Source organism: Morus notabilis, unplaced genomic scaffold (assembly GCF_000414095.1).
Source record: "Morus notabilis unplaced genomic scaffold, ASM41409v2 Scaffold264, whole genome shotgun sequence".
NCBI lineage: Eukaryota > Viridiplantae > Streptophyta > Magnoliopsida > Rosales > Moraceae > Morus > Morus notabilis.
The window spans coordinates 463,719-488,621 of NW_010368055.1; the positions used below are offsets into that span (position 1 = coordinate 463,719).

Sequence of the window (24,903 nt, forward strand, 5' to 3'; positions counted from 1 at the left end):
TCAAATGATTGTTTAATTATCATGGATGAGAATGTCGGTGTTTATGGGGTTGTCGAAGTTTTGATTTGTAGATAATATCGATATTGACGGATATTTTAAGAAAAAATGAATATCGTAAAAAAATTTTAAAATTTTTTATTAAAATTGTACAAAATACTAAAACAATCAATATTATATAATTTAAACTACTTCAATAACAAAAATAATACGTTTTTTATTATAATATGAGAGTTATGTTGTATACTGTAGTAGAAAATTATCATAATTATATATAAATTATAATTCAAATATAATTTTATATACTCATTATAAATAAGGCATAATAATTTAATATACTACATAGAGATTAACTACCAAACATAAGAGTACAAATAGACTTAAAGTGCTTTTAGTATTAAAAGGAGTTTCTAGCAGGTTAGAAAGCACTAGGTAAGTTCTGATCTTGATCTAAATAATACCTTTGTCAAGATATTATTTTGAATAATTGTGGATGTAGTTGTTGATGTGCCACATGTATGTTTCTTTATCTCTTCCCATTATTAACACACAAATTGGATATTGTTAGTTTATCGAACTTGATGACTAGTTTTCAGAGATGTGTAATTACACTTCAACATTGATCTGTGGTAGAGGATATACTAATATATCATACAAATCATTTTGGGTTTTGTACTTCTGAAGTAGATCCCATGTGAAAACTGTATGAATAACCATATGAATTTTGCTCTGTTCCTAAGCTCATGAAATCAAAACTCAAGGCTATAGAATCCTCATCAATTTGACTCAATTGAGTCACACCACGTATTTTTATAAATAGTTTATTTAAAAAGTATATTTAAAAAAAAAACTAATTAAGTCTTAATATTTGTTTTTTATTTAAACCAAGTTGTCACATTTTATTAAAAAAATATGAAAAAATGCGCTACAAAATTAATTTTTATTAGAAAAAAATTCTCAAGATTTTTAGACATTTTGTGGATATTTTTAAAAATATCCTGAATATTTACGGATATTCACGAATTTTACGGATTTTTTTAGACATTCCAGATATTTTATGAACACGTCAAGAAGAATGTCTTTCTTTTTTATATTCATGTCGAGACTTCAAAATATATAGATAATATGTGGAAATGTGAACTATATCGTGGACATTTTCATCCATGATTATCATTTGGCTTTTGATATAGACTTGTTTAATTATCATTTGCCTTTTGATTTAGATAACTCGTTTGTGATTGGAGCTAAATTTATCCATATTTATTGGTGAAATAAGTACATCCATAGTAAATGTCAACTTTGTTACTTCTGAAAGTAGACAAGCAATATTGCGTCCAAAACACATGCACATGTCGGTGTTTTGTCTCGTAAAAAAAAAAAAAAAAAAAAAAAAAAAAAAAAATTTTTTAAATCAGACACGAATGTTCTAAAGGGCATATAAAATACTGTACACTAATGAGCCAAAAGGAATATTACATTTGAATTGTAATATTATTACTGTCCATTATGGTGTTTTGCAGATCTTTGATCATCTTAATTCTTAATTCATTAAATGCAATATTTTTTGCTTTACCAGAGAGCGGCGTTGGTCAAGTGCCTAATCTGCGAGGTGTGTGTTTATGAAAACATAATAGAATGAAGTAATATAACAGTAATTATATGTACATGTATATATATTATATGTAACGGTAATTATCAAAAAATTATTCGAGGTTTCACTTTTTTTTTTTTTTTTACTGGAGTGAAGGAATTCGAATTATGAACCTCAAGTCCTCAACACTACAGACAGGGGTGTGGATCTATCTTTAAGCTATATATGTAACTAGGATTTTCCAACTTGATTTTATAGATTTGTGGTAATTTTTACGATATCATCCTGAAAATGTGATCTAACCTTTAATTGAGTGACAAATAGACTTTTAAGCATTTACTAACCACATTTCATTAGAAGGCTAATGAAGCTGTCCTTATAACTGATCTCGAACAAATATGGTTAATGTCAAAATGATGTCGCTCTTTTATATTTGAAAATATATAAAAATATGCTCAAGCTAAAGATATAAAACAACACTTCATCAGTTTGGATAATCTAGTGGTTGATATCTGATGTTTTTAGTGTTTGAACAATAGTCAAATGGTCTGTAGCTGATTTGAATTCAATGTTCACACCATTTTTCTTTAGGTATTATTGAAATTCTAAATATTTTCTTTTTCATTCGGGCACGACCAACAAATAAATAGTGCATTTTATTACTTGATATATACAGAATTAAATTGTAATACTTGAAAATAAATTAATTTCCTTTCCAAAAAAAAGAAAAATACTGTTAATTTTTAAATAATTAAAATGTCACGAATTACTTTTCCACCAATAAACAATAAAATAAGAAGTATAGGCAAAAGCGCATCGCAAATGCTTGTCTAATCATATTTAGCCAACGCAAGTCATATAGACATATATACGAATTATGCATCTGAAGACGCATTTTAAGTTCATTTCTTTTTTCTTTTCTTTTTTTTTCCAGACGAGTAACAGATAAAATGCAAACAATAACATAGCGTTATACCAGATTTAGAATGACAAGATGTGGGTAGAGTATACTGGTACATGTATACCCCAACTAAACCTCAATCAAGCACAACTTTTAGAGGCATTCACCTCCAACCTATACACACAAAACTGTACATACAGTTTCGTAGCTATGGCTATATTTCTGTACTAGATATGCTGTATCACCTATCTATCATAGTATTCTATTTCATTTTTTAAACTTTTTCTTATCTTATTTTACAATCAATCACTACTCCAGAATTATTTCCTTCTCTGGTGTATAGCGTGTAAATCCCCTCCCGCCAAACATGGGGCGCATACAAGCATCGTCGAACATTCGCCAATAGTAGTGAACGGAGTGCGCTGGAGACGTCCACAGCATCCCCAGCCTAGCTGTACGATGAATATCATCGTTGTTGCTGTTGGCCATGTCACATTCAGAATCTTGGCCATCTTGGCCGTTGTTAAGTAACGGCAGTCTCAGGCTTGGAGACTTTTGGAAGAGTTCAGAGGACATTGTTGTGCTGTCTGAGAATTCTTGTTGTGGAAGCAGTAAATGGACGAGAGGCTTGGTCAGTAATCCACACACCTGACGAAAATGAAAAGGAAATTAAGAAATGGGAACAAAAGAAAGGGAAGAAAACCATCAATAAAGGAAGATTTTAATGTTAGATATAAATGAAACGAAAGTTCTATGTTTATTCGAGCAGATTCACATTGCAGGTCTTACCAGATTAGTCAAGAGAACAACAGAGATGGTACTAGTTATCATGATTGCATTGTCTTGCAGTTGGGTATGCCCTGACCTTGTAAACTGCAAAGGCATAACAATCGTCTAAATACAAGTGCCCATGAATCCTAGAATTTCGTCATTTGGATAGTTCAAGGACAAGAAAATCATATATTGTATACAGAAAATAGCTGAAAAAACCAATATGAAAATAACCATTTAGTCCCAAGAGTGCAAAAGTTTGCTCAACAAATCAAAGAATATAGTGCCCTGCTTAATTGGCTTGTTAAATTTCGACTGACTAAGAAAACATGATGCCAAAATCTTACTCAAACACACAGCAATTAGCTTTGGGCAACCCAAATTTGTACCAGTTAAACCTTAAGTCATCTTTTATGAAAGACAAAGCGCTCGAGGTTGCAAATAAAAGACCTACTCACACCATTCCATACCTGATTATAAGCAAGGGCCACGGACACAGCACCTCGCATGAGTCCAGCCCACCATATAGTTACCTGTTAAATATAGTTTAGTTAGGAGTATTTGGTGGCCGCAATGCTCAATGTAAAAACAATGAAATTACCTGCTGCTTGAAGCTAATTTTGTCACTCTCGGACTTTTTAGTCAAGTTCGACACAAAAGAAAGCGGGAAAACAAAAGCTGCTCTTCCCAGCAAAACCAGGAACAGCAGTATCGAGCTGACCCCAACCGATGTCCCTGGGCTGCGAAATTTTGAAAATGAAGCTCAAATTGATATAATATATGCATGAATGTCCAATTAAGCTGAGCAAGTTCGTATAATAGATGCTGGCATTGCGAGGATTACTGACAAAAGCATAAGATAATATGAAAGTTCGAAGTTAATTAAGGTATCATTTCTCATATAAAGGCATTTACCTTTTGCTTACAATTTTCCACTTCTCAATGTCCAAGGCATCCATCCCGACATATAAGAAGATGAATATCTCTGCTACAAATGAAAATGTTGCAAAAGTATGCCTGCAAATGAGGAAAAAAAGGGAGAAAAATAGAAAAGTTACTAGTGTGATCGTTGTTCAAGAATCAAGGTACACTAAAACACAAGCATGCTTCCTGTATCACGTAATATAACAAATTGGGTTTCAGAGTTCAGAAAAAACTCTTCAGAGATTACATACTTTGTTGTGATTCTTGAACTCTCAGTTATATTATGCCATGTGTAGTGCGACATGACAATTCCGCAAAAGAACACAGTAAGAATGCCACTCAAACTAAAAAGCTGGAAAAAAAAAAAAAAAAACAACAACAACAAGCATCAACATCAGACTATAACGTTGTGTCTTAAGCCATTTAAATCAATATCTAAACTAAATTAGACAGGGCTTTCTGCTTTCTTTCTTATTTCTTTTGTATTATTAACAACAAAAGTAAAAAGAGTAGGCAGTTTTTGGCTCAAGAGATTGCAGGGAAACCTTACTTCTGCAATCATATATGAAAGATAAGCCATTAGAATCATCAGAGCAACCTCGCGGTCAGTAGAGTGCCTGAAATCGAGTGTAACTTTAGTAGAATTGTTAAGAAAACCATAATATACAGTACATTTGTCAACTATTTGTCTTATCTCTTTCTTTTGTTTTCTTTATGATGAGGATCAAACTAAAAGGAGGCTGAAACTAAACAGGCAAGAGGTGAATCATGAGCCACGCCTACCTGCCAAAGTACAACTTCTTTAAGGTAAAGGCACTAAGCAATCCAACCTGCACGTATAACAGAGCAGGTGTCATAAAATAATATGATTCCTTGTGCACGATGCATCTACATATTTGTTCGACCTCCCAACTTCAAACAAAGACAAAAATAGATTCATACTTGCAAAATATAAGCGAAAAGGTTCAAACAAAAGTGTGTTGATAAAATCTAGTGGTGACTGTATCCAAGCACTAAGAAGAAGAATCATCTACGCAAACACGAGGAAGGAATAGAGAAAAGAGACTCACTCCAAAACCCAGGGCTGTGCTTGTAAAAAACAGATACAGAAAGTTTCCAATAAACTCAATGGCGACGCTTGAAGTGATGTGAGAGAGGTCAAATTTCTGGATTGCATTAAAAAGCACCACAGATGTGGCGTCATTTACCACACCTTCTCCAAAGACGAGACTGTACAGTAGTGGTGTCTCATCCTGATTAAGCACCTGAAAAACCAGATCCAAACATCTTAAGGCGTGATCTTAGGAATTCACCAAGTCTTTTCAAAATTATAAACAGATCTATACCGTTTAAGATATAATGTACCTGCAAGGTGCAAACAGAGTCTGTAGCTGAAAATATTGCTCCAAGTGCTACAAGCAGTGAAGTAAACAATCAATTTACCTTTTCAGATGCCTCACACTTTTTAAATTCTAACAGAACATAACAGAGGTAGCTTTACAAACTTGCCACACAAAAAATAATGATGACAATGCTATTAAAAATGTAAAGAGCCTCTAATTTCAGAGGCATGTATCAAAATATAATGCCCAGGTTGGTAACTAAATTTAGTCCATGCATCCAAGGTAAATTCTAAGTCTAACCCCATCAATTAAAATTTAGCTGTCGCAAAGAAGAAAAATCAAAAAAATACACGTGTATCTTGCAAAATAGTTTATTACTTTGTTTAGACCGAAAATGAGAAAATAGCAGAGAATTACCAAGATAATCCCCCACGTCCAGGAAACCAATATCCAATCTCTTGAATAGATGAAGAGAACCTGTATCAAGATTCTAGAAGTTACAACCGGAAATTAACTGAATAAGCAAAAATCAAACAATTTGTTAGGTCAGCAAACAACTAGCAGCATCCTTAAAGCTAAATTCTAATCAAGAACTTTATGTGTGCGTATGTTGTATGTTGCATGTGTGCAGTGCACTCACGCGCACACAGACATTAGAAGAACCTTTTCTCCTTTTTGCATTTCACAAATGGCTGGATAAGCCAAGTCAGGTATATGCTATATCAGATAGTTGTTCGTACACAAATCACCCACAACATTGTGAAGCTTTAAATTACTAAGCAGATGATATTTAAAGAACTTGATAAACTAAGCATAGATCTTGAAGAGATAAGAAGAAACACAATTAAGTACGTTTTCCTCCTTTAAACATAGTTTGTAAAATATATAGTCATCAAAGAGTTCTTGGAGATTCAGACTTACCCAGCCATATGATAGCAAAAGATATCAAAGTACCAATAGCACCAAACAACGTGATGGTCATAAAGTTTCGAAAGAATTGCTTCTTTTTCACCTGAAACCTGGATAAAGAGAGGATAATAGAGAATTTAGCATCAAATAAGATAAGAACTGTCGAAATACATATGATCAATGTGATAAAACCAAAAAAAAAAAAAAGGACTGCCAAAGTATGACGGCTAGTGGTAGAACATAAAAAGATATTTATAAAACAGAATGAAAGATTCCCAACAAAACATAACCAAGTAATTTCACATATCCAAAGGGAAGAGTCTATTTAAAGTACCAATATCGAAGCTAAACTATAAGCATAATTAGGAAAAGATCCCAAGATTCCTACCTCTGCTGTGAAAGACGAAAATTTTATAATGAGAATAATGAAGTACCAGATCAAGACAAATGAAGCCATGTTTGATGATTCCAAAAAAGTATCAAGCTAATCAGAGCAATGGTTGATCATATAACAAAATACTTGTGATGGCCTTTATATCAGAAATATTGTACTCATAGAAGGCAGACATGGCATATGAAATTTGGTCGTTCAATAGCTAATAGTTGACTCCTATTGACCATGAATAAAGTATACTAAACCCAAATTGTTGCTGCTCATATAAGCACAGGTTTACATACACATGTAACTAATGTATGATAAAACGCATGACTACATATACTAATTCACCAATGGAGTATAAAAACCATCAACTGAAAAACGTAAAGATCATAGCAAAAAAATAATAATAATAAGGAAATAAATAAATATATAATACTCACCCAGCATTAAATATAATAGGCGGAAGAAGATATATGAAAAATAGTTCTTCGTTAAATAATAAGATGTGTGAGCTTTTTCCCTGGGTAGTTAGAAGAATAACAGTTCCACAACATAAACCCTGCAATACATACAAATTATAAACATAAGCTTTTCATAATCAACCATGGATAATCATGTACCCAAAAGCAAAAAATGAAGAGTAGGCAGCTAAACTTACGACGATAAGTGCAATAATTGATTCTGTTATCCATCGATTCTTCTCCAGAAGATGACCAATGATAATGCACGAGCAAACAAGCAGCACATATAAAGTAATTGCGTCTACAGGATCTTCAATCGAGGCCGATCCCATACCCAATATCGTCAACAGAGAGCTCAAACGACCCATAGCACTGCCCCAAACAACTTCACGTTTCACTGCCTCAAGCAAAATGTAAGTTCAGAATAGAAGCAAATATCCACATCTCCGCTTCAAATATCTTATGCAGAGCAACTTTATTTTCTTTCATTTCCAATCTTTTTTGTTTCGCCTACATTATTTGTTCTGTTTTCTTTTGATTTCTCAGCAACCAAACAGATACTAAAACAAAAAACAAAACAAAAAAAGCTTCTCCAGGAATGCGTAATATCTAACCAAAAATATAGAACAGAACTATTAGAATCCCGCATTGGCTAGAGATATTAGCATGATCCACTTAATAAGGTGAGGGTAATCCTCTCCTAACAAGCCGGTTTTGTTAAGTTAAGTTAGGCCCAATATCTTTTGATTTTTGTAAAATGGTATCAGAGCAAGCTCAGTTTTGCAATGTTGAGTCCCCCAATATCGACTTATTTATAACGGTTTGACATGGTCCACGCGGTGCGTGAGAGAGCGTATTAAAATCTCACATTAGCTGAAAATATTAGCATGATCTACTTAATAAAGTGAATATAATCCTCTCCTAACAAGCCGATTTTATTAAGTTGAGTTGGGCCTAATATCTTTTAATTTATGTAAAAAGAACTTCTCTCCACTGAGCCTTTACACTGCTCTTTTGGCCTAAAAGAGTACAAAATAGTAGGCTAAAGCTACAGATTTCTTTTTACTTACCAACCAAACAGGGAAAAAAACAGAGTAAAAGTAAATAAAAATAAAAATCACACAATTTTCTCAGCAACCAAACAGAATCAAGTTTTATAAACCTGATTTAAGAGCAAGCGATAGTGTGCATATTCTTCCTACAGTCAACTAAACCCGATTTAGCGATTTAAAGGAGGGAGAAGAAAAATAAATCAACCGAAAGAGAGAACAAGAGAAAACGTAATGTCGAAGGTATCTTAACCTGTTCGCTTATTTTCTCCTCCACTTTCTCAGGAACCAATCAGAGCGTTCACCTCCAATCCCCGACGCAACATAACCTCGGAAAAATTATTTTCAGGCTTTTTCTAGAAAGCTAAAGAGTGTAGAGAGAGAAAGGAACGAACTTTGAAGGAGGGAATCGTTGTAGTGTGAGAGAGAAATGGAAAGTTGAAAGACCGCGAAAGGAAGGACTGAGGAGGTTCCGCGATTTTATAGCGTGCGATTGAAAGACGAGAAAGAAATATATACTCGTATCTCTAAGCCGTTTGATCAACCAACCAAAAGGATCTAGTCGGTTACTGTGTTTGGAGACTAATAGTGATAGGACCCACTTCAGGGCTTCCTTTGTTGTTACTCTACGCTACTATTGTCCATTGCTGCTGTGAGAAAAATACAATAATAATTTATCTTCCCGGTGATAAATTGAATTTTTTTTTTTTTTTGGGGACACCTAATAGTCGTTAGTCAATTCCTCCTCTTTTTTATTTTTTTCACTTCATTTCCTTTTTGTTTTTGCTAGTTAATTACAATCCTCCTGAAATTTTGTGTTTCTTTTCAGGAATTGATATGAAAAATGAAATAAAAAATTGTTCAACTTATTATTAAAAAGTATATGAATCTGGATTTTATCTTTTATTTTTATTATAGCATCTTATTAATATAATTATTTAACTAACAAATATTAATTAAAAATATGTGATAAAAATTAAGATCTACACACTTTTAAGGAGCATTTGTTAAGATTTTTTTATGATAAATGTGGTTACTATATTTTTAACAGTACTGTTATGATGGGATATAGCCCATTACTCAGGTAAAATTATGTGGTTCACTTGTGGAATATAGGAAATATTTTATGTCCCCAAAAAGAAGGTATAAGGTAATTTTGATCTTATCATTTCTCATTATGTACTTAATTATTGCTTGAATTTATTACGTTCCCCATAAAGAAAGTATAAGGAAATTTAAACTTATCATTTCTAGCTATACACTTTATAATTATTTGAATTTAGTGTGTAGATCCTATAAATTTTAGATCAAATTTAAAATGAATTTACATTGAATTTTTATGAATTATTGAGAGTCCGATTAGTTCGTTGATTCAAATTTTTAATTCGAGTTGAGATGTGATTTTATGTTATAGCTTTTTACTGTAGTAAAAAAATTAAATGTGACTGTTTCTGAGAGTTTTTTATTGTAATAAAATTTGAATCAATAAAATGATCAGAGCTTGACTTTTAGAAGATTAGGTGAGACTGGTTTAGGGAAGATCTCGCAATGGGGATTCTTTAACCCTCACCTTTTGTGGGAGTGGATATTAGGACAAGAGATGTTCTAGTGTCATCCTTAGATTTAGAAGACGTTTGGTTAATGGATTAGAACCATGTGATTAAAATTATTTTTGATTTACGTGTATTTTTTGTGAGAAAAAATACTGTAGTAAACCACAAACTATAATTCAAATCAGGAAACGAATCCTCTAACCAAACAACACCTTAATGTTGAATCTCGTTGTAATCTCCGCTTGCATCAGATGGAGGTCGTGTGAGTCCCAACTCCCATGGGCTCATGAACGAGAGTCCACCTTTCTACTATTTATAGTTTTGGACACATACTATCTCGAGCATTTTTTTTTTTTCAAAAATAAAAAAAGAGAATGATAATATTGTAATTCTAAAAAACGTGACATTATTATTATTTTAAAAAGGGGACAGTTGCCGCTTTTGATGACAACATATTTTCTTTAAAAATAAATAAATAAATAAGAAGAAGAAAAGAAAAGGAGCGATTTGTATCGACAAACTGAAATAGCCATTTTATTGTAAGCATTTCAAGCCAGAAAAAAACAAACCAGTATTTATAAAAATATTTTATAAGGATAAAAGAGCACAATATTTATAATAAAAAAGCAGTATTTATAAGGATAAGAAAAAAGCATTTTATTGATCATATTGGCCGTGTCAATTAATAAAATTAATGCACCAAGGAATTCTTTAAAAAAAAAAGGATAAGAAAGGAAAGAATTTAAATAATATCTAAAAACTCTACAAGATTAATACACTAATAAAAAGTTTAAAAGACTATTTTACCCTTTAAACAAATTTTTAACAAATAAATTAAATGGATAATTTAGTAATTTCATAAAAATTAATACCAAATTAGATCCTTCCATTGATGGAAGGATCCAAGCAATCCTTCACTTTTTAAGCTTTACAATACTACTTTACCCTTTAAATAAATTATTAACAAATAGTTTAAATGGACAATTTAGTAATTTCATAAGAATAATGCTAGAGACACCAACTCAAATCATAATTTTTGTGTACTAATTGATGTGACACGTGAGTTGTTACTTTTACATTATTGGGTGTTTAAAATATTGTCACCTCAATTAGTGATAAAATATTACATCTACCGATAAAAATACGACAACTCATATGTCACATTAGTTAGTACATAAGAGGGGATTTGAGTTGGTGTCCTTGGCATTACTCATTTCATAAATAATTATCATTTAGGAGACATTTGATTTATAGATTAGAATCATAAGATTATAACTATTTTTCGATTTACGTGTATTTTTTGTAAGAGAAAATACTATAGCGAACCATGAATTATTATTTGAATAGGGGTACGAATCCCCCAACCAAACCCCTTTAGTCTTTTAACTCTTCTATCAAACAATATGAATTTATTATAATCCTTTCCATCATTCTTGTTTTTTATCCTCTAATTCTATTCATCATTCGTACTCTCTGAGCCCGTTTAGTTTGTTAATTCGAGTTTTTAATTCGAGTTAAGATATGACTTTATATGAGAATTTTTTACTATAAAAAAAAAATTAAATGTGACTATTTTTAAGAATTTTTTTACTGGAATAAAACTCAAATTTTAAATTCAAATTAGTAAAATAAGCTGAGTCCCTATCTCTCCCATCAAACCGGTGATATCCAACCTAATTCGCACCTAAATACCAGCTTCACTAGTGATATTGGGCCAATGACTCCGGTTTTTGGGCCCAACAAGGTACATCGGCTCAATACTTTACCCGTCCCGACGAGGTCCTCCTGGCCCAATCTTTTGGGTCAATCCTGCGGACGTAGTGGCCCATATGCAAACACGGTTGTTCTTTTGGAGTATAATTTGAGTGTAATTTTTGAGTTAAATTTGAGTTATAACTTAAATTGAAGTTATAATTTAAATAAAATTAAGTAAAATTAAATAAAGTTAAAACTTAAAAGAACGTGAACTTAAATAAAATTAAACATTAAATTATCTTTTTTTAAATTTTTTTAGATAAAAGAACATGCCATCAATAATGACAAAAGCAACCGAACCCGGATCCGAAACAAGCTATCTGAATCTGTTGAGAGTCAGAGTTGAGACAGAAAGAAAACGGGATAAGAGAACGCATAGCAGAGCATAGGTAAAAGGACCCATCACTGCCTCACTGTTCTCTCTCTCTCTCTCGGTCTGGTCCGGTCTGGTCGACCCCCAAAAACACCACACCACACAAGACAAGACACTCCCACCCCCCCATGAGCCCGTTCCTAGATTCCATCGAAACCCAGATGAACAGAATCGCCATTTTCTATCTCTAATCGGCTTCCCAACATCTCTTCCATTTTTCACATAGATCTAATGCATCTTTCGTAGCTGATCTGTTGTGGGTATTTCACCATTTCTCGGTTATGTAATGTACACACACACACACACACACACACACATATATATATATATATATATTGTAGAGAATTTTGAGAAGTGAAAAGAGAGACACTATTAGTATGTCTTTGAAAAGTGTGATCCAAGGAGTGAAAGGAGAGTTGGGAAGCATATCAAGGAAAGGGTTTGATGTGAAGTTTGGTAGATCGAGGTCGCAGAGAGTGGTCCAAGATAGTAGCGGTTCGGTCAAGGTTGATGATGCGATGAGGCAGAGCTGTTGGGCTAATATGCCTCCGGAGCTTCTCAGGGATGTGCTTATGAGGATCGAGAAGTCCGAGGACACGTGGCCTCCTAGGAAGAATGTCGTTTCCTGTGCTGGGGTTTGCAGGAATTGGAGAGACATCGTCAAGGAGATTGTCAAGTCGCCTGAGGTTTCTGGGAAATTGACGTTTCCAATCTCTTTGAAGCAGGTTTGTTTTGGAGTTTCTTTTTGTTGTTGTTGTTGGGAAATTGATCTCATTTGTTAGCTTGATCTTCGTTTTGTACCAAGTGGCGAAATGGGTTTGTGTTTTTTTTTTTTGGCGAAGTTTATTGAAGAATGATCAATTTCTTTTGAGTTTTCTGCATTGGAAGATCTAGCAATGCCAGTTATGTGTACAATGGTTGATTCTTAGCTTTTGAAATGGAATGTAGAGTAATGTCTTTTATGAGATCTGATTATAGAGTAAGTGACTACTTAGCTTCCCTAGGACCACTTAGATAGTTCTGAAGGATCAAGTAATGAACTTTGAAAAAAATAGAAGATGTGTCGAGTGTGTGGAGCCTAATTATTGTTCTAATTCTACTCATTAGGGGCGGCCGATTTGGGGATCAGGGTTTGAGAGGAAAACATAGAGAGTCATGAATGGTGTGATTTCTATTATAATCCTCTTCACCATAGTGAAACTCCGTTGCAGCTGGAACTCGACGCTCTCACATTGAAAGTGGATCATTATAAATCTCGTGTGTTATTAGTATATTTTTGCTTTCGGTACTAAAAATTGGGGCCTAGTTCTTTACTAGTGAGATGGTCCTAGTTTGAGCACTATCTATTTAACGAGCATAGGAATTAGGTATGTTTTCGCCAGCTAATAAATATATCTATATGTACATTATATATAATCATATTCCATTTTTTTCCTTTTGCAGCCTGGTCCAAGGGATTCTGTCCTTCAATGTTTTATAAGGCGCAACCGTAGCAACCAAACATATTATCTTTATCTCGGCATAAATCAAGGTAACTCTTTATACCCCAATCAAAATATATTTTGGTTTAGTGAGATTCAATATTGTTTGTTGCTTTTTGCAATATGCAAAGATTATATCTTTTTGATTGTGCTTTTGTTTGCACTTTTTCTTCCTTTCTTTGTTATGTTTCTTTCTGACCCTTTGGCACTAAAGTCCACCCTAATAATTCCAGCTTCCACTGATGATGGAAAATTCCTTCTTGCCGCTCGGAAATGTCGACGTCCTACTTGCACAGATTACATCATCTCTTTGAATTCTGATGATGTATCTAAAGGTAGCAGTACTTATGTTGGGAAGTTAAGGTATACTTATCAGACCACTTAGTCATTTCAATGTCAAGTCCTCGATCATTCTAGGCCTGAATTCAGCATCTCAAATTTCGTTTATGGCAGATCAAACTTTCTAGGTACCAAATTTACAATCTATGATGCCCAACCTCCAAACAGTGGAGCCAAAGTCACTAAATGTCGTTCCACCAGGCTTGTAAATATGAAGCAAGTCTCTCCAAGAGTTCCTGCTGGAAACTATCCCGTCGCTCATATTTCGTATGAGTTGAACGTCTTGGGCTCCAGGTATGAAAAACTCTCTTGTAAACTCGCTTAGAATAATGGAGTTTATTTGTTGATTCTTTTTCACTTGCTTTCATTAGACTGTACTAATACATTGTGTGAATCAGGGGACCGAGGAGAATGCAGTGCGTCATGGATGTGATCCCTGCTCGTGCCATTGAGCCAGGCGGTGTAGCACCAACGCAGACTGAATTTCTGCATAGCAGCTTGGATAATTTCCCATCCCTGCCGTTCTTCAGGTCAAAATCAACCCGTATTGAGAACTTTCAACAAGAGCTTCAATCTGGCCAAAACGAAGGGTTGCTTGTATTGAGGAACAAGGCCCCTAGGTGGCATGAACAACTGCAGTGCTGGTGTCTGAATTTCAACGGACGGGTGACAGTTGCTTCGGTCAAGAATTTTCAGCTGGTTGCTTCTCCAGAGAATGGAGTCGTGGCGGGGCAGGAGCATGAGAATGTCATTCTTCAGTTTGGAAAAGTTGGGAAAGATGTCTTCACCATGGATTATCAGTATCCCATCTCGGCTTTTCAGGCGTTTGCCATATGCCTCAGCAGCTTTGACACTAAGATCGCTTGTGAATGAACGACTTAACAAGCATGATTGACCTCGTAATTCCTACTTACCCGGTAGTTTGTATTTACATCAATGTAACATTGTTCTTTCAGATCCGCTTTTTGCATAGTCTGGTATCTGGGGGAGTGCTGAATTCGTTCGGCATGGTTAAGTGTGGTTTTGAAGCTTTTTTCGCTCAATTCCAAGAACCCCATCAGAGTTGGTTCTCTCCTTTGTGATTTTGAGTGATGCAGTTCTTCGCAAATGACTCAACGTATTCGGAAGCAGAGAGTTAAAGGTTGTATTGAGATGAGATGTAATCGTGTAAACACCAAATTTGTCTAAATATTATATGACTGAAGTACATGAAATTCTAATATTTTAAGATGTAAAATTTATGCTTCACCAAAACGTTAAGAAAATAAAATTAAAAAAAAAAATCGTCATTGATGTTGCCTTTTCTCTCTTTTTTTTTTTCCGTCCTTTTGGCTATTACTACTAAACCCACGGAAAAATCAGCCATAAGGATGCGCGCCACGGTAATTGCACCTATCAAAGCAACTGAAAGAACCATCGAGATGAATTCAAATGGAAGAAAAAAAGTCTTTTGATAAATGAATTTCAATTTGTTGACTATTATGTATTAAATCGTGCTCTACAATCTGGTTTGTCTTTTAGTCCAAATAATCTTGTACTATGATGCATCCGTAATAGTATTTATTAGAAAACTTGTACAAATCAGCAAAATAAACTCATTCCCAACAGTCCGAAGATTAAAATTATTATAATATTTTAAACCATTCATGAACATCACAAATAGGTTACATTACGGCTTATAAAAGTTTTCTAATTACTAAATTGTCTAGATAGAATCACTTATTGGGTGTTTAGTATGAAGATTCGTGTCATAATTCAAATCATGATTCATGACTCGCAACAATATTTTCTCTTAAAAAAACACGTAAATCGAAAATAATTTTAAATTATGATTGTGAATCTATAAACTAAACGTCCACTTAGTGAAATCCATTTATGTGAATGGTGCTATGTGAGTTTTTGTATGATTTGTTATTTATCAAAATGACATTCGCATTATTTTCAGACGGCTTAGCAAGACCAGATGTTAGCATCTGCCATTGTCTCCTGTTCTACAAACATGCGCAACAGGCTGCTATTCAACAAGGGACTTCAAACCTCAAATTTTTAGCTTATTTGTCTTTTGTTAAATGATTACAGCAAGAAAGGATAAGGAAGGAAAAATCATAAGAACCCCATTTAAGATCTTATTTCATTAAATAACAATTCAATGCCATCCACGTACAGCTCTGCACAAGAACATTTCGTATATCACGCGTGCTGTCATGAATGATCTTCATTTGCTCAACAGAAATTGGATCAACATCAAGCACAACTAGTACAAACACATGCATACACACAAACACATATATATATATATATATATATATGCATAGCATGCCTTATTGTAGTCAAAGTAACGGTGTCAGAATGGAGGTCCACCAGGACCAGGAGGACCATAAGGGCCACGAGGTCCACCAAAGCAATCCTGTAGCACCCAGCAACAGCACAAGCAGTAGAAGCTGCCAAAACCACATAAAGAGAGTTTTTAAACTTCACAAATACATTACATTGCAAATACCAACTTCATACAGAAATTTGCTGGCTAGACACATTCTGGCATGGATTAATCAGAGAATTTACACATACCAGGAAGATATCATATTGCATAAACCATCAGCAAAACCTCCAAAAAAACCCCCAGGTCCAGGACCCCAACCGGGGCCACCTAGTCCTGGACCCCATCCCGGCGCCCCTGGTCCGGGACCCCAGCCAGGCCCCCCTGGCCCACCAGGTCCCATCAGAATGAGTTCACCGGACTAACACCCCCCCGAGCTTCTGCGGCCACCGCCCCGGGCAAGGGAAGGAAAGATTGGGACTCGTTAGTAATGCTATAACAAATATTTCAAAGGTAGCGTGTATAGTTTAGCTAAACAAGTAGAGCAAATATATATAGAAACTCGGACAATTTACTTATATTACAAGAAATCGATACGCATCTCAAACTCAATATAACACTTGAGAAGGCAAACATTTTCACGCACAAACCGGATGGTCAAACTAGAAAGTCATCCTCCGCAACCAAACATTCAAATAAAGACATATCAGTACGCACATGTAGCAGTAGCTCATGATTGAGTGAGTCAAACTCAGCAACACTTCAAAATTTCCTAAATCATTAAATTGGAGTTAGTGGGGTCTAGGTTGCAACTTTTGGGTTTAGCTCGCAAGCACTAAAAATGGCTTTGGTTGTAACTTCTTTTCAGAGACAGATGTTGGAAATTCCTATATTGAGAAACTAATCTGAGTTATTGTATTCATAGAGCTCTAGCTCTGGCAATGGTTGCTCTAGATTTCATCATAATAGAAATTCATTAGCACTAAAGACAGCAAAAGAAACTTTACCGCGTCAAACAAACACAATGAAATGTAATTGTTAAAATAAGAAAATAACATTTTGGAAAACTAAAGCATTAATAAGATATGCACCAAAATCCAAAGCCCCAGAGGCTCTAACTTTGATAGAACACTCGTTTAATTTAAGATCATATTAAAAGAGAGAGAGAGAGAGAGATATATATATATATATATATATATATAGAGAGAGAGAGAGAGAGAGAGAGAGATAAAGGTATGATTGAACATAAATTATAATCTATATTGTAGTCTGTTTAAATGAAGACCCTTTACCCAAAAAAAAAAAAAAATAGAGCAACTAATCAGCCAAATCAAACAGTATAAACCCAGAATAAAGGGAAGAAAAAAGAAAAAGCTTTCTAATTCATTCCCATGTGTAAAAAATCGTTACAGAAGATGCCTCAGATTAGCATTTTGGCACATTCTTCGTTGCGGCAAACAACCCACGCAGAGAAAACTCTAGCATGGCGCACAAAAAATGTTGTCGCCACTCCCAAGTCCAAAATTTGTCATCATCGGCAGCTTATTTTCCTGCCTTTTCCAGGCAACCAAACAGAAAAAGGAAAATAGTGGAAGTGGAAATTAAGAAAAATAACAAATAGATCATCGGATTAGCGTTAAGGCACATTTAACGACAAGCCGTCTGAATCACCCTTCTCATCATCAACGACGACGTGATGATTGAACAACACTGTTAAAAATTTATGAATTCTAACGTGCGTGGAGTCTTGACGGCGTACTCTTGCTTCGACTAGGGTTTCGGTCTTCCAGAAATGTCCAAATTACACGAGATATTTTTTTTTTTTTTTTTGCATATACCTTTGTAAAAATGGGCCATCCGGCCCAGCCCAAGGAGGTGGACCGGCCAGCAAATAAAAAAAAAAAGAAATAGTAAAAAATAAGTTAATATAAAAAATTTAAAAAAAGTATATAGGTCAATTTTTAGTTATAAAAATTAATAGTTTATAACTTGTCAAGTTATGATTTATAATCAGATAAATTATAAATAAATTTGTCAAGTTATGATTCATAGTCAGACAAGTTATGGACAATTATGGACAATAACTTGTCAAGTTATGGTTCATAACCAGATAAATTATAGACGAAAACAGTAATTTGACATATTTATTAACTTATATAAACTATTGACCTATTAATTTTAATTCATCTCAAATTTTAGTCTATTTCCCTCTTTCATAGTGCTAAGATCCAGGCAGGCCCGGCCTGTGTAGAAATATTTAAGGGAAAAAGAAATTATACGATAAACAATGTGGTATATTCATATTGTAACTTTAATGTATTTTATGCCTAAACAGACTTAACCCTTTAATAAACATGTTGGATTTGTTTTGACAATCATGGTGTGTTGGACTGAACTCATTTTATAGTGTGTCATGCTTTTGTGAACACGCTTACTTTGATCCCTTTTGATTTTATTCCTCAATCATTTGCAACGTATTTTTCCAATATATATATTAATATTTCTTTTCAACAAGCACTCCACTGAATTTCGTAGGTTTTTTTTTATGTACCACATTTTATAGCTGTATAATGGCATTAAATGATATTATTAGTTTTCTTTCTCATATTATAATTATTTTTTTTAGCTCTCAAGATTTAAACTTTAAACCTTATGATGAATTTATGTACGAAATGACGTATAAACTATTTTTGCAACCACATTATTATAATACAACTAATACTAGTATTATCTTTCTTTTTTTTTTTAAGGAAATAGTAGTATTATCTTTATATATATTATAAAAACAAATTTACAATGAATTTCATTGCGGACTAAACCAGATACTCACATTTATACATTTATGTCATTAACGGAAGGAAGTATTGTGTAATCACTTTAAAACACTCTATTTAGAATATGTTTAATTTAATAATTATTATTTATTTTATGGTTATTGAAATAATATTATTTCAAATGTACCTTATTTTATGTGTATAGTTATGAATTTGTATAATTTATTCAATGAGTAAATAACAAAGTATAAAAGTATCATTACAAATTATTTTACATATTTATGCACCGATATCATAATTTATGAACATTTTTTTCGTCACCTGTATATACATGTAATGACCCGTATTTTTACTTGATATGATATCGTTCATTTTGGGCTTGAGCACGTACGAATTTATTTTTGGGCTTTACCTAATGATACCTCATACCAATAGGAGGCGGTATCCTTTTTATACCATCACTTATACTCTTCTTTAAGCGATGTAAGATTGTACTACTTACTCTATCTTGACCCTTATGACTCAATAAATTGATGGTTATTTTAATTACTCCTTATTTTGAGGGCCTAATGACCCGCACATTCACTTTGTATGATATTACCTGCTTTAGCCTAAACTTACACGGTTTTATTTTTTGAGCTTCACCTAAGAACTCATATCACTAGGGCACAATGTCTGTCGTTATAAACTATCACCTATAACATTTTTTATATGATGTTGAACTACACAACTTACCATATCTTAATCATTTTATCTCAGGAGATTAATGCCCGATATATATATATATAAACATATAAAAGAGCCAAATAAATTGACTCTCCTTTAACAATGTGTCAGCCTCTTATTTATTCTTAATGTTTTATTTTATTTTATTAATATTTTTCACTTTTCTTAAAACTCCTACACAGCTTTTTTTTTATCATTTCCTCTTTTAAAAAAGAAATTTTTCTTATTTTCTTTTAACTATTGTCTTTTTTTCCCTTAATATTCTTTCACAGTTATTTATCTTACAATATCTTTTTTGAAATACTAATTTTTTATTTTCTTTTAATTAAAATAATTATTTTCAAATATTTCTTTATTTAATTTTTTTTTGTCAAACTCTAATATAAGTTATTCTTCTTCAATGTGATTTGTTGCAATATTTTTTTTCTCTTACTCCAATCAATAGATTTAATTTCTAAGAAAACCATGTGTTTTGACGCAAAATCAATCTTATAAAGTTATTTTTTACGTGTATAGTATATAACTCAACTAGTATAATTAAAAAATAGAGAGACAAATACTGTTAGAGTACATTAAATCTACCCGAAGAAGAATACATACAAGACAATAATGGGCCTATACAGCTACAAAATCTACTTCTTATCCTAATTAAGTGGGCCAGTCCACCTTGAGGTCATAGAATTTAGAGAAATTGTAAAAACTGACCCTTAAACACATCTTCATGGAGTTTTACACTTTTATTGTGATAAATTATCATTTTGATAATAATTTATCAAATTATCGATAATAATTTATCAAATTTTAGATAGTAATCTGTCAAATTATGCCCACCGCTGGTAATATTTATCAAATTATCAATAATAATCTGTTAAATTACTTATTATAAAGGTATAAAATTTAATAAGCTAATATTGAAATCTAAAAATTCGTACTATTTTAAAGAGCATTTGTTAAAATTATTCTAAAATTTAAAAGCCCATATTCCGTATTGATAGAGAGGAGACATCTTTTTCACGTGGGCCATGAGTATTGGTGAATGTGGGATGGACAGAGGAATGCAGTTTTACAATTGAGAAAAGTTCATGGTTTTATGGAGAGGTATTATTTATGTTATTTTAAATAATTAAATAGTGATTTTTTATTAATTAAATGATTATTTTTATTTTTTAGTGAAGTGACATAAATAATACTTTTTATCATGTTGAGTTGTATTTTTTTTTATTTTTGCTCTTTTAAATTTGTATAATATTAAAGTTAATTTGAAAGTGGCATAAGTGAACGGTTGGTAAGTGGATTCATATTATGATTTGAATCATGGTTCATGATTCGTTACAGTGTTTTCTCTCACAAAAAATTAACGTAAATCAAAAATAGTTATAATCTCATGATTCTAATCCATGAACCAAATATAAATGTCGTGGGTAGCCTAATTTATACATGAAAATGTCAGCCCCAAATGAAGAAATGTTACGTTTTTTATGTGCCATTCTATTAAGAATTTTGCAACCTTTAGCTCAATATATAGAGGGAATAATAGATGGCCAAAAATTTATAGAATTTAAACAGGATATATTAAATTCCGAAGGCCATTCATATAGAATTCTCTTGAAATTTATTCCAAATTGGAAAGAGTATTTTTTGTTTTGTTTTGAGCTTTGTACATTAAAAGTACTTATTAATGATACATATTTCTGAACTTTAAATCTTATCAAAATTACATCAAAATGATACATATTTCTGAACTTTAAATCTTATCAAAATTACATCACTTGATACTATATAAACAGTTTAAACTTCTTCTTCTTCTTCTTCTTTCTTTTTTTATTTTCTTTCTTAGGATTCGCACTTTTAATACGAATAGCAATGCATTAATGATTAATCTCGTTATAGTTGAATGGATACCAATTAATTCTTAAGATTAAACAATAGGAGATCCGTACATCATCCTGTGTCGGTGGTATGGTAGCTGTATTTCACTTACAACTAAAAACTTTATAATTAAACACGGCTTCACCTAAATCTTCAAACACCCACATGTTTGTGTGGAAATTATTGTCCTCTCATCTCTAGAGACACAATTTTTCCTCTTGCTGAGAAAAACACACAATTATTAAGAACAAACTTTTCAAACAACCGCTCACCTGCCTAATGTGGTAGATTTAGGCATAGAACATCACATTTGCATGGCCAATCAATGACCTAAACGGAAATAAACTAAAAAAACAAAAAAAAAATTTACAAAAAAAAAAAAAAAAAAGAGGATTTGAGCAAAAAGGGTATTTGTATTTTGCTCCAATGTATTTGAATAAGTTATAATTTTGAAAGTTTCACAGTGCTTTGTCTTCAAATTTGGTAGTATGAAAGGAACAAAGAAAAAGTGGGAAACTCCTGAGAGAAAAGCCGACTCTAGTAGCACCCTTTTTTACTCCATTACAGAGCAAATGCTAGAAGAAGGATTAGAACTAGCAGTAGTAGTAGTACATGGATATATGGGCCTCCACCTAGAAAATTGATGTCAGCCCTGTTGTTGCATGGCACATTAAGAAATCAATGTCACAAATTGGTCCCCAAAAGGGGCGTAGCAAACTTTTGGACAGTTTTAATCCCTTGGATTGGTGGTCCACCTTTATTGGTTCACACACAATTGATCAGCTTATCACTATTCAAATGAACTAGAGCCGTCGGATTGATCGACCAGGGAGGTGGTGTGGGGGGGTTAAGGTTTAAAGTTTAAAACCATCAGGACCACGGACGGCTATTTTCAACCAAAAAGTGTTTCTTGGGTGGGGCCCATTTGATAAAAACAGCTCAAAAACTACAGAGGGAATTGATAACTCAAAGCTACATAACATCTTGGTGTGAGGGTTTACCCACTAGTGGTCCCTCGGGACTTATCATTATAGCAATAGCAAATGATGTTGCCCATTAACACTTTGTCGCACTCCACACTCTTGCTTGAGGGGGAGAGGATCATTCAATTTCCATTTATGTGTGTGTATTGTTAAGATTTTAGAACCATAGGGAAAAAAAATCAAGTCTTTTTTAATGTTTATACCAAGAAAAAAAGGAAGTTTGTTTTGCATAAAGACATTAAGGTTAAGTGAAAAAAAAAAAAAAAAAAAAAAGAAGAGAGATTTCTGTTTGAAAAAAAGAAATTAAATTATTAGTAGTTCTATGTTCTCATTTATTAGACTTGTATTATAAACTGTATGTTATACATATTTTTTTTTATTTTAATATGATTTTAATTAAATTCAACGATTAAAAAATTACAATCATGATGAGAATACATTACTTTAAAAAGGACCCGAGAAATTACAAAAAGAAAAGAAAGAAAGTACTTAAATGATCAAACAAGAAAGGGTATGATTCAAATTGGTCAACTATATTAATTCTAACACCATCTATCTTCCAAAGTTGTTTATTACAATAAATCTTAATTAACTCAATCATAAGATGTTATTGTAGGACAGATATGAATATCATATGAGACACGACTCTATATATGATAATCTACCACTAGAAGAAAAGCTTGACTAATGGCTAGATCAAGATGTACTTTAACGTTAATTTAAAAAAAAAAAAAAAAAAAAAAAAAAAAAAGGGTCAATGAGTTTGTCACAACCAAACACAAAAAAAAATCTATATCATATATATATGATAGCTAAGAATAATAATAATTTAGAAAATCAGATGGAGGCATGCCGAATCTTGATTTGTCATTTAGTAGACAAACTTGTGAAAAAAGGTTCTCATAAAGGCGGCTCATGGAGCATGGTGCGTCCACCTTTTCTGGGTAATAAAATCACATGTTGCGGATCAAGATCGGAAGTAGAATTCCAAACAAACAAACAAAAAAAAAATCACTTTCTTTTTTCGTAAATTTTAACAAAGTAAATTATATTATTATTAACATGGATTTGGATTTTGGTCCAAGTTTTGGCCTCCTCAAGCTTGGATGATGATTCATTTCAACTCTTGCAATTATATATTGAGCGTTTCTTTTAGATTTGGTGCATTTAATGAGATTGTAAGTTGTTCATCGGCTTAACTGTTTCACAATCAAAGGCTTCAAAAAGTCACGCACGAGAAGCACGAGCACGTGCTTCTTCTTCTCATTTATCTCCACGTGACTTTATTTTTGGTGATGCGGTAGCGAGAAGTTTCATGAAGAAAATTGAGAGTTCCACAATTTGGTATGGAAAAAACGCTATTGATAGAGTCCTGTTTTTAGCCGTAATTCTTTTCTTACTTGAATTTGAATATTTAGACACGTGCACTGTTGATAAAGTAACGCTAATAAAAAGTTCCAAATAAAACTTAAGAAAAATATTTTTGCAGGAGAGCGCCGAATTTCTTCATTATTGCGCTATTCATTTTTTTTTTATTAAGTTTTTGTTAAATGTACATTTTCTTATATAAAATGATTTTGATGTAATTTAATATTCAAAACATATCATACTAATAATAATAAAAGGAGATGTCTGGTACTATGAAAGAACATTTTTTGTAAGAGCTAAAAGAAACCTAATGACTAGCAAATAGTGTAGAACTGAAGCTATAGATTTCTGTAAGATTTGCATCTAATTCTTTTATCTTGACATGATTTTTTAACTGTGAACATTCCACTTTGATTTTACCATCTACGAGGGTGTACGCTCCATAGCATTTTTTTTATTAACATGTACATTACATGATTTACTCGTTGCTTGACACACACCAGGTTGGGGTCCGGTAGAGTACTATACTACTAGTACAGCTAAACCTTTATATATATATATATATATATATATATATAAAATTATTCTAACCTTATAAAAAGTCTACCTTGCATTCACCAAATGATCAATGCTTGTTCGAGTTTTGGTACGAAATTTCAAATCGAATAGTACTTAGAAATTCCTTTCCCTTTAGGCTTCATTCTCTCTAGTAAGGCTAGGCCTCGTTCACTTCACTAATTCGAGTTTAGAATTTGAGTTTTGTTACAGTAAAAAGCTCCCAGAAACAATCACTTCTAACTTTTTTATTACAGTAAAAAGCTCTCACATAAAATTACATCTCAACTTGAATTATAAACTCAAATCAACGAAGTGAACGGGCCCTTAGACAATATTGTGGGAACTCTAGGGTCTCCTAATCTTTGACTGTTTGCAAAACACCCAGAAAAAGTTACAAATAGAAATGTACATAAATATAATGTATAGTTGTTATGCATATTAATATGATGGATTGTAATCGAGGGTTGTTAGCCACTTTTGGT

General features: G+C 32.8%; 3 protein-coding genes across 3 annotated transcripts; 1 reads left to right on the forward strand and 2 right to left on the reverse strand.

Moving 5' to 3' along the window:
* Nucleotides 1-2,437: 2,437 nt before the first annotated feature.
* Nucleotides 2,438-8,762, reverse strand: LOC21403362 (sodium/hydrogen exchanger 3). The gene is made up of 15 exons (XM_024176279.1): nt 8,579-8,762; nt 7,474-7,673; nt 7,256-7,374; nt 6,449-6,546; nt 5,945-6,004; nt 5,550-5,596; nt 5,255-5,449; nt 4,968-5,014; nt 4,735-4,801; nt 4,436-4,536; nt 4,176-4,277; nt 3,862-4,000; nt 3,731-3,793; nt 3,279-3,362; nt 2,438-3,137 (listed from the first exon to the last, which is right to left on the reverse strand). The coding sequence occupies exons 2-15, from the start codon at nt 7,642-7,644 to the stop codon at nt 2,799-2,801; spliced, it is 1,632 nt and encodes a 543-aa protein (XP_024032047.1). The 5' UTR covers nt 7,645-7,673; nt 8,579-8,762; the 3' UTR covers nt 2,438-2,798.
* Nucleotides 8,763-11,952: 3,190 nt separating this feature from the next.
* On the forward strand, nt 11,953-15,073 carry LOC112094700 (tubby-like F-box protein 3). The gene is made up of 5 exons (XM_024176280.1): nt 11,953-12,731; nt 13,450-13,537; nt 13,721-13,850; nt 13,941-14,120; nt 14,225-15,073. The coding sequence occupies exons 1-5, from the start codon at nt 12,384-12,386 to the stop codon at nt 14,697-14,699; spliced, it is 1,221 nt and encodes a 406-aa protein (XP_024032048.1). The 5' UTR covers nt 11,953-12,383; the 3' UTR covers nt 14,700-15,073.
* An 808-nt stretch (nt 15,074-15,881) lies between these two features.
* On the reverse strand, nt 15,882-16,869 carry LOC112094703 (putative polyketide hydroxylase). The gene is made up of 2 exons (XM_024176292.1): nt 16,395-16,869; nt 15,882-16,267 (listed from the first exon to the last, which is right to left on the reverse strand). Exons 1-2 carry the CDS (start codon nt 16,544-16,546, stop codon nt 16,171-16,173), a joined length of 249 nt encoding a protein of 82 aa, XP_024032060.1. The 5' UTR covers nt 16,547-16,869; the 3' UTR covers nt 15,882-16,170.
* Nucleotides 16,870-24,903: the final 8,034 nt, after the last annotated feature.

Bases quoted from the DNA above. Each gene is read 5' to 3' on its own strand.
- LOC21403362 (XM_024176279.1), bottom strand. From the start codon at position 7,644: ATGGGTCGTTTGAGCTCTCTGTTGACGATATTGGGTATGGGATCGGCC. The intron at 5,450-5,549 runs GTACATTATATC...CTGGTTTTTCAG, and splicing joins ACTCTGTTTGCACCTTGCAG to GTGCTTAATCAGGATGAGAC. The intron at 4,537-4,734 runs GTAAGGTTTCCC...TTTTTTTTCCAG, and splicing joins TTTCATATATGATTGCAGAA to CTTTTTAGTTTGAGTGGCAT.
- LOC112094703 (XM_024176292.1), bottom strand. From the start codon at position 16,546: ATGGGACCTGGTGGGCCAGGGGGGCCTGGCTGGGGTCCCGGACCAGGG. The intron at 16,268-16,394 runs GTATGTGTAAAT...TGGTTTTGGCAG, and splicing joins TGCAATATGATATCTTCCTG to CTTCTACTGCTTGTGCTGTT.
- LOC112094700 (XM_024176280.1), top strand. From the start codon at position 12,384: ATGTCTTTGAAAAGTGTGATCCAAGGAGTGAAAGGAGAGTTGGGAAGC. The intron at 12,732-13,449 runs GTTTGTTTTGGA...TTCCTTTTGCAG, and splicing joins TTCCAATCTCTTTGAAGCAG to CCTGGTCCAAGGGATTCTGT. The intron at 14,121-14,224 runs GTATGAAAAACT...TGTGTGAATCAG, and splicing joins TTGAACGTCTTGGGCTCCAG to GGGACCGAGGAGAATGCAGT.